Here is a 9566-nt window from a genome sequence, read left to right on the forward strand (position 1 = left end):
GTAGGGGACACAATGTTTACCCAGGTTCGGGCCCTCTCTATGGAGGTAATACCCTACTTTCTGCTTGATTGATCTTGATGAATATGAGTATTACAAGAGTTGATCTACCACGAGATCGTAATGGCTAAACCCTAAAAGTCTAGCCTGTATGACTATGGTAATGAGTATCTCCCTCCGGACTAAGTCCTCCGGTTTATATAGACACCGGGAGGATCTAGGGTTACACAAGGTCGGTTACAGAGAAAGGAATCTATATATTTGATCACCAAGCTTGCCTTCCATGCCAAGGAGAGTCCCATCCGGACACGGGTGCAGTCTTCGGTCTTCGTATCTTCACGGCCCATCAGTCCGGCCCACGGCTAACAGGCCGAACGCCTGAGGACCCCTTAGTCCAGGACTCCCTCAGTCGCCCCTGTAGCCATGCACCGGGTTGGTGGCGCCTCTCCGGCCCTTGTAGCTGACCACAGGGGGTAGGCATACCTCACCGGGGCGCAAAGTCAGAAGGTGGACGTGTCTCATCCCATTCCGTAGCTAACGTCGATCACTGTAGCGTGGTAGTGCGCATTTAATGCCTCTGTCAGACAGATTCTCCAGTTTCCTTTGCGGAGAAGGAAATGCTTCGCGGGAGGTATTGCTTCTCAGGCGCCGCTCCGAGTAGCGCTTGCCGGGGACCAGAGCCCCGCCAAGGAAGAAATGGTCCTTCACGAAGCAAGCTAGCGTGACGTAGCTTATCGGGTGGCACTATCTTGGTCTTGTCTCCGTCGGCCCATGGTACCCTGGTTTCCATTGGGCCGACAACCTCTATTGTTTGCAGTGCCAGGAATTTGAGCCCTTCTTGAGACCCCCCCATGAGGATGTCTGTACCGTCATTGATGAAGAGGAACTGCATGGCGAGTCTAGGTCACCCGCACGCATTGTGCGAGGAAGGAGAGAACACTAAGGCAACCGACATGGTTGATCTTATCGACGTCGAAGTCGATGGCCTCCTTCAGCGAGAGCTTGTCACCCCATGCACCCGCCTTGCAACGACCATCATGACTAGGTCGAGCGACGTCCTGTAATTCGTGTCAACGGAGTCAGGAGCCCTGGCATGCGACAAAGCATTCACATGGTGCATCCACGGGCTATGCTTGGGCGCTCTCAACGCGTCGTGTTGTCATTGGCTGATTTGAACGACGACAACAAATGAAATAAGATTGGGAAGCAAACTGGGAAGGAGTTCATCATGGACAAAGTGAACGACCCTTTATGGTGAAGTCAAGAGGCTCGGGTTCCAATGGAGAGACGGTGAAGGGGCTCATGCATATGACATGGCAAGCCGAGCAGGTGGCGCCAACATAGCAGGGTGGTGGTAGGTGAGGCACTAGTTCTCCGTTGAAACGATGGATCTATCGACGACTGCTACCAAAGAGAGATCGGTCGAACGTGACCGTGTGATTGTCTGCAATAGTCTGTGGGCGGGTGCACTACAAACAGTAGGGACTTATCATTGGCGCCGACAATGACAAGCCACCTATCGTAATGCACATGTGCTATTATTGAAATTTCATGGCTTGAGATCACTGAATTTTTCATGATAAAAATAAACCTTTCTCATAAAAAGATAATGCATGAACTAGTATGTGAGTTTGTGTTGAACTCCTACGAGCGAGTTAATTACCACGCTAGTTCCAAACTAAAAAGAACATGTATGTACCAAAGTAGCATGCATGCATGTGCGAGTTTATCGGTGGTCTGAGAGGCCTATTTCCCCTCTCGTCCTTTCCCTCCCATCCATCCTCCTCTCCCTCGCATCCGACGCTATTTATGGTTAGGTTCTTGCCATTCTCCACTTCTCCTTTTTTTCTCTCACTAGACAGAAATATAGTCACCATTAGGAGATCCCATCCGGTTGATTGCATCTTTTTTTCATTTCACAAGTGAGCAATCACTGCATCCGACCTGGTTTTCAGGTCGAGACGGTATGTCAATCATGTTGTAGATTCGCTAAGAATTCTGCATTATGTTTTAGGAACATTGAGAACATGATTTACTCCTTCCTCTGTGGGATAGGTTGTTCATTTGCCAAAGTATCTATTTGTTTTCACATCAGTTCTCTACGAATTTGCACAAATGTTTTGTGTTTGTATGAAATTTGTACGAAACTGTCGAACTGTTTAGAGCTGGAGGCATGTGCATCTGTTGCAGATCGCCCGGCATCCATCTATTACGCAAAAGCCGTTGACCGGCACCATGTGGCTGTGCAGGGACGCGGCCGATCTATGAGATGGACGGCCAGGATGGCGCCCAGACTGGCGTGAGGCGAGCCGTTAGCTAACCGGTCTTCCCACCGCCGCCGCCCCACGTCGCGCCACGCGCCTGATTCCCACTCGGACCTGCCCGACGATCGACCTGCTCCGATCGGATCGGCTCGGCGAGCGGCGGCGAGCGATCGAGGCGGGGATTGGGAATGGAGGCGGCGCCGGATCTGAGCGCCGTGTCGGCGCTGGCGCTGCAGGTGGACCTCCTGCAGCTGCCGCCGGAGATCCCCGCGCCGGGGGCGCCCGCGCTGCGCGGCGTCCTCGACCATCTCTTCGCGCACTGGCTCTCCCTCCCCGACACCGTCGCGCTGGTCAGCTGCCTGGCCCAGAAGGCCAAGGCCAACGGCGCGGGCTTCGCCGGGGGCGCCATGTTGCCGTCCATGATGATGCAGGGAGGCGCCAACGTGCCGCCGCTCTCGCCGAGGTCGCCCCGCCTCTCCAGGAAGCCCAGCGGGGTCGGCGGACACTCCAACCGTTGCGCGTCCCCGCTCCGGCCGGCCACCGCGCGCGCTGTCAAGGAGGTCATTCCGCAGGTACACATACGCATGCTCGCCGTCGACCCATCAACCTGCCAGCACCATTCTTTTTCCAGCAAGCTAATCGAAATCGTCCATGTCGCTTGACAGTTCTATTTCCGAGATGGACGCCCGCTGCCATACGAGCAGAAGAGGCAATGCGTATCTATAATCGAGCAGCTCTTCGCCGGGCACTCCAATGGTCTTCGGATTCAAGGTGCGTGAAATGCAAAGTGTCTTCAGGATTATTTTGCCAAATATGAAATGAATGAATCTTTTGGATGCAATTTTAATTAGAAATCACTGGTGTAAAGACGAGTGGTTTCATTTGGACCTTGTGGTTTTCATCTGATCAAATCGGTGCTCAAGTCTGAAGTTTGTCATCTGGATTAGCTTTATAAGCATGACCAGCTTAAATTGTCAATTATCATGATCATATCAGATTGTGCGTGAGCATATCAACTAACCATCTAATGTCCTGTGCTTTTATTTATTTTTGTCTGTTTTTGCCACAATAGAATTTCGGATGGTTACCAGGGAGCTCTGCAAACTACCGTCGTTCTTTACCACTGTTCTTTTTGGAAAGATCGATAAGGATAACACTGAATTTGTCACAAGGTAGTTGATCACTTGATCACTTGGGATTCACGGAACCCACAAATGTTGAATCTTACATTATGGTATTTCTTCCAGGGATGCCTTTATGGATTTCTGGGTGAATAGCAATATGATGACTATGGACAGTGCAACCCAAGTATTTACGATTTTGAAGCAACCAGATCATGATTACCTCACAAAGGTATGTGTGCTTTACAGAACAAAAGCATGCAGTTAAAGACTCCATAAATGGATGCTGATTCTGTTTCATGATTGATGCCATTGGTAATAATCTAGGAAGATTTCAAACCAGTTCTTCGAGACCTTTTGGACAACCATCCTGGCCTGGAATTCTTAAAGAGCACGCCGGAATTTCAGGAAAGATATGGTAAGCCTATATATGTCCTTCTGTGACCATTTTAATCAAATATTGAATGTCATACAGTATTTTCTTCTACTTATACAACATTGTTTGTCAGCTGAGACTGTCGTATATAGGATATTTTATTGCTTGAATCGAATTGGAAATGGCCTTCTCAGTCTGAGGGAGCTGAAACGTGGAAATCTGCTTGATTCGCTGCGGCATGCTGATGATGAAGAGGATATCAATAAAGTTTTAAGGTGGCACATTTAAACACAAAATTTTACACCGCTTTTTGCTTCTGTCTCTTTGTATGAAAAAAATATTTCCTCTACTACTTGTGAGACACCAATCATTTCTCGTTTTCTGTAGGTATTTTTCGTACGAGCATTTCTATGTGATATACTGCAAGTTCTGGGAACTCGATACGGACCATGATTTCTTTATTGACAAAGAAAATCTTATTAAGTATGGAAACCATGCGTTGACATATAGGATTGTAGATAGAATTTTCTCGGAGGTTGGTATTTGTTTCGTTCTACCATTTTCAGATCATTCAAGTTTCTGCACTTTTACGTTATTTTTTACATGCAGCGATTCTTTACAATTACGTTCATACTGACAGTTTTTAATTGATACACAATAGGTTCCCAGGAAATTTACCAGCAAGATTCCAGGGAAAATGTGTTACGAAGATTTTGTTCATTTTATTTTGTCTGAAGAGGATAAATCATCAGAACCAAGCCAAGATTATTGGTAGGTCCAGCTTTTGTTTTTTCTGACACTCGCTTTATTCTTCAGTTAAGCAATGCTCCAATTATTTTGAGCAGCACTGTAATGTTTCGTATTGTCACGCAAACTATTGTGCATTACCTAAAATCTAAGCCAATGCGAGCTTACCAATCACCAATAATGTTATGATTCCCATGTCTATGCCTCTTCTTCTATAAACAAGTTTCTGTACAGCACTATTAGATCTTTCTTTCAGAGATTAGACTTTTGCAAAGCCGATAAACCGTGGATCAGAGGATGTTTTATTACAGTAGGTCTTTGTAGCTTTGTTCTAAAAAAAAGACCAAAGGGGGAAGGGCCCCTCAGCTTTTTCTCTAAGAACCGAGGAACTCGGATGCATATTTGCCCTTGTGGGTTTCTCCCTTGTATCTAAACCCTTGGTCTGACACTGACTGGTTTCATTCTCAATCTAAGCTAAGCAGAATTCTTTACTTGCTCAGTCTGTCAAATGATTTGTTGGCTACAAATCACACAAGGGATTGAAAAATGATTATGTGATTTGTGAGACGTTCATTGAAATTTTCTTTAACATGGGTATTCGGAAAAGGAAATCTACTCCTGAGATCATAGGAAATCTGCCTCAGGAGAAACATCCTGACTAGGAGATCTTCAAGGGGATTTCTTGCAATAGCCCTCATCATTTGTTTTTTACACACCCTTCATCATGCTAGATTACTTTAAATGGTTGTGTGATTTAATTTGAGATGTTTTTTATGTTGCATATTCTAGAAACTCATATTTATGCTTCCATTATCCTCTTGTCAGGTTTAAATGTATAGATTTGGATGGCAACGGCATACTCACACACATTGAACTACAATACTTTTTTGAGGAGCAACTTCATCGCATGGAATGCATGGCCCAGGAACCTGTACTGTTTGAGGACATATTGTGTCAACTAGTTGATATGATAGGACCAGAGGTCTGCATACCTTTCCTATTTTTGTGCAGTTCCTAAGATCCTGTACATTTTTAAGCTGATATGTGTGTTGCTTTTTCAGGATGATACCTTTTTTACCATAAAAGACTTCCGGAGGTGCAAATTGTCCGGGCATTTCTTCAATGTTCTCTTCAACCTCAACAAGTTCATGGCTTTTGAATCTAGAGACCCATTCCTCATTCGCCAAGTGAGTCAAGTTTTCACAAGTATTCTACATCCAACGAGCGCTGATATTTTTGGTCTTCCGTGGTGCTAACATTATGTGCTTTCTCCTAATGTGACTGCAGATGCGTGAAGAGCCATCCTTGACCGACTGGGATCGTTTTGCTCGGAGAGAATATATAAGATTGGCAATGGAAGAAGATGGTGAAGATGCTTCCAATGCAAGTGGAGATGTTTGGGACGAGTCACTTGAATCTCCGTTCTAAATTGAAGGCGTGAAGGAACGGTGGCAACACACATCAGAGCATTAACTTACAGCCCTAATAATATCAAAATGAATGTGTTATGGTGTGAAGTATTGTGCAAAAGTTTGATATATTATCTCTAGAGAAACTACAGCTGAGGCAGTTGTCCACTCGTTGGCATTATCTAAAGTTTGACATAGTTTCTCGCAGAGTGCCAATCGAATTCTAAAGACAGATACTTCCATCCAATTTGTCGCAGAGTGCCAGTTTTGATTAGTGACAGTGAGTTTCAGGGGCAACTGCTTTCATGATTAAATGGATTTGGCCAAGTTATTCATGGCAGCGAGCGGTCGCAGGGCACCTTGTGGTTATTCTGAAGCCCCAACCTGTGATCAGGTGGCAAGCAAGGAAGTGCCATATGTTCGAATTGTGCATTTGCTCTGGCTGGAACCACAACGTACTTTTATCAGTGTTGGTCAGACATATGTTGTCTTTTTTCAATAAGGTCACCCTCATCAAGAACAGTCGCGCTCGTGTATTCTGTATCTATGTTTAGTTTGTAGTTACATGAACAAATGAGTTGTATTGCACAGTTTTTTTTTTGAAGCAAATATTGCACAGGATTACTATTTGTTATTCTAATACAGAAGTGCTTAAGAGCTGGCACTTGCCAGACCAGTACTGTACAACTATCAGCTCTGGATCCTTGAGAGCAAATATACAATCAGGGATAATTTGAACCAGTTTTGTGCTGAATTGCTGTGCATTTATGCAGAAAGATAGGCCAGGAGGCAAACCTATGCTGAATTGATGTGCAGTGAAGATAGGCCAGGAGGCAAACCTATGCTGAATTGATGTGCAGTGAAGATAGGCCAGGAGGCAAATCTTTTCTATGGTCTTGGCAAAAGCAGTGGGCAAATCAACAGATACTTTGACCATTTTTTTTGCAGATCAGGGGATTATCATGAAAGGCTGCTTAGCTAACACCTCCATCTTTTGCTTTAATTGATTAATAAGTTAAGCAAAGCTTTTGTCAGACCAGGCAATCTGCATGTAAAGATATTTGCATCAGTGGTGCATTTTGAGGGAGAGGGACAGAGGAGACAAGGACACTGGTCCTGAGTGGCTGAGCTGCTGAGCCTACCTTGGGTATGTATGATCATGCCTTTCCTCTCCTTGATGCACCAATTATTGACTCCAGAAAGAAAAACAAAAGGCTGTGCTTTGCTGTGCTCCTGGCCATCTTTTGAAGCAAAACAAAAGAGCAGAAAGAAGCAATCAAGCATTCTATCATCTTTCCTACAACGGTGGAGAGTATTGTAAGCAGCGATGTCATATAAAATCTTGAACAGCAACACACCAGCTAAAGAAAATGAACATAAAAGCTGAGGATTAAATCTTTGTTACGTGCTTTACAAAAATTATGTGCTAATTAATTGCCTCTTTAGCTGCAATTATCATATTAAGGATCACGATTACATTCAGACTTTGATGGTGCATCACGAGATCATATATAATACAGAGAGAAAACTAACATCAAAACACCAGCTAGAAAAATGGACATAAAGACTGAGGATTAAATATTTATTGCGTGCTTGGATGGTCCATCATTTTATTCGACTTCGATGGCGCGTCGTGATCTCCTTTTTTTTAAAGACCGGTGCATCACGATCTTATCAGCGGTTAAGGGCCTCTTTGGTTCAAAGGAATTCCAAAGAAAATTTGGGGGATTTCATTCCTTAGGCATTTTTCCTATAGAGCATGTTTGATTCGTAGGATTGTAAACCATAGTTTTTCTCTATGGCCTACTTTGTATGCAATCCCATAGGGAAATTTTGATAGGAGTTCTTTTTTTCCGAAGTTTAACCTCATGGGAAATTTCATTTGTTTATGTGACAACCATGGCATGTACCTAATTGGCTAATCTTGTAGGAAAATTCATGCATTTTTCCCTGGTGCAAGCAAACAACTTCTATTACTTCTAGTACAAATTTATCACTTGTTTTCAATTCCTTTAGGATTCAGTATGCCATGACATCCCGGTCACATGTTTTTACTGTTCCTGTGGTTTTTGGAATCCTGCAAACCAAACAGCTCTGATTGTTCATTCCATATACATGGGTTTAAAACGGCCCCCTTTCGGCCAGTGCATCGATATGCAAGTCCTTAGTGTTTTAACAGGAAAAAAAGTTCATTCTATCCCTGCTTACAATCCATAAACCAACTTGAAATAGGCTAAATAAAACACAATACACATTACAATCCATAAACCATGCGTTACACAAGAGCCATTCTTATCCGCAGTGTCGTGGCACAAAGCTTTCTTCTTGGTCGGGACTCTTCCTTGGCGCCACACATCACTTGTTGTTGCCCAAACGTGTTAAATACTACTCAACTTGCAATTGTAGCAAAGGTATAGACAGATAGGTTCATGTAAAGTCCAAACCACTACTACCTATTATTGTGATTAATCAAAAGGCACTTAGCACACAAAATCACATCTCTATCCTCTATTAATCAATTGTATATAGCTAAATGATTGTTCTGATTGCGCGGTAGCATAGACACTGGCGTCATCAGAACAAAAGAAAGCACCTTTCGTCAAGCTTTTATGCCAAAGTTTGCTAATTAATGGTCTCTAGTTTCCTCACGCAAGATACTTAGCCGTGTAGATGTGAACGTGCCGACTAGGACCTGGCCAACGCAAAGGGGTAATTCAGAAGTGCAAGCAGAGGCACGTAAAGAAAATAAGTTTGGGACCTAATATTTTTCGAAAAACACTCTAAACATGTATATGTTCAAGTCCTTTGTATGCTTGTAAATCTGGAGAATGTAATTTGTTTTATTGCCATGCGTGTGTAAGAAAAAAGTAATTTAGCGCCCTAAAAACACTCTTCTATATAGACTTTATTTTTTGTCGGGAGCGCAAAAGTGATCAGTCTTATATGAACTATATGAATATGTACATACATTCTTTTTTATAATTTTATGATATGTTGTAGGTATATTTAAACAAAAAACTGTTCATGGCCGTTGTACTTACACCTAAGAAACATTTACCTATTCTATTCTAGCCGACAATGCAAGCAGGCAAGTAAGTATTGCAGTGTGAGTGGAACCTCCCACTTCCCTTTTCAAGGTGAGCATGCCAAGAATGGATTTGGAGCACGCATCGGCCTCCGCACTGATTGAGATCCAGTGACATGCCCAGGAACACAGATATGCGCTGAGATTGGGAAACACAGTTTGTTTAGTACTCCTGGAAGCGGATTTGTAGCACCCGGTGCTTCACATCCCTATACGAACATTAAATAAAAAAATACCGAGAAATTTGAAAAAAAATCTGAGATTTTGGGATATCAAACCTGGGTTCCTGATCTACTCATGTGTGAAATTTTGTGAAAAAATACCAGGAAACGCATTCGTGACAAAAAAGACAAAAAATTCTTATGTACAGAAAAAAAATGTTTGGATGGATTTTTGTTCGGACGGTATTTCCTTTGCCACAGATACGTTTCCTGGTATTTTTTTTACGAAATTTCACGCGGGAGTAGATTGAGAACCCAGGTTTGATATACCCAAATTTCAGATTTTTTTTTATTTTTTGGTATTTTCTACGTTTAGTATTCGTATAGGAGTGTGGAGCACTCATGA

At 43.4% G+C, this 9566-nt stretch overlaps 1 protein-coding gene across 1 annotated transcript; it reads left to right on the forward strand.

The window, feature by feature from the left end:
• The first annotated feature begins 2240 nt into the window (after positions 1-2240).
• On the forward strand, positions 2241-6598 carry LOC109731686 (probable serine/threonine protein phosphatase 2A regulatory subunit B''delta). The gene is made up of 11 exons (XM_020290856.4): positions 2241-2833; positions 2927-3032; positions 3334-3433; positions 3509-3614; positions 3710-3800; positions 3892-4033; positions 4146-4293; positions 4420-4529; positions 5331-5487; positions 5567-5692; positions 5793-6598. Exons 1-11 carry the CDS (start codon positions 2450-2452, stop codon positions 5931-5933), a joined length of 1611 nt encoding a protein of 536 aa, XP_020146445.1. The 5' UTR covers positions 2241-2449; the 3' UTR covers positions 5934-6598.
• The last annotated feature ends 2968 nt before the right edge of the window (positions 6599-9566 follow it).

Source organism: Aegilops tauschii, chromosome 6 (genome assembly GCF_002575655.3).
Source record: "Aegilops tauschii subsp. strangulata cultivar AL8/78 chromosome 6, Aet v6.0, whole genome shotgun sequence".
Classification (NCBI taxonomy): Eukaryota; Viridiplantae; Streptophyta; class Magnoliopsida; order Poales; family Poaceae; genus Aegilops; species Aegilops tauschii.

Excerpts from the sequence above, each read along its gene's own strand:
- LOC109731686 (XM_020290856.4), top strand. The coding sequence starts at position 2,450 with ATGGAGGCGGCGCCGGATCTGAGCGCCGTGTCGGCGCTGGCGCTGCAG. Across the intron at positions 3,033-3,333 it reads CAATGGTCTTCGGATTCAAG|AATTTCGGATGGTTACCAGG; the intron begins GTGCGTGAAATG and ends TTGCCACAATAG. Across the intron at positions 3,434-3,508 it reads AACACTGAATTTGTCACAAG|GGATGCCTTTATGGATTTCT; the intron begins GTAGTTGATCAC and ends TATTTCTTCCAG.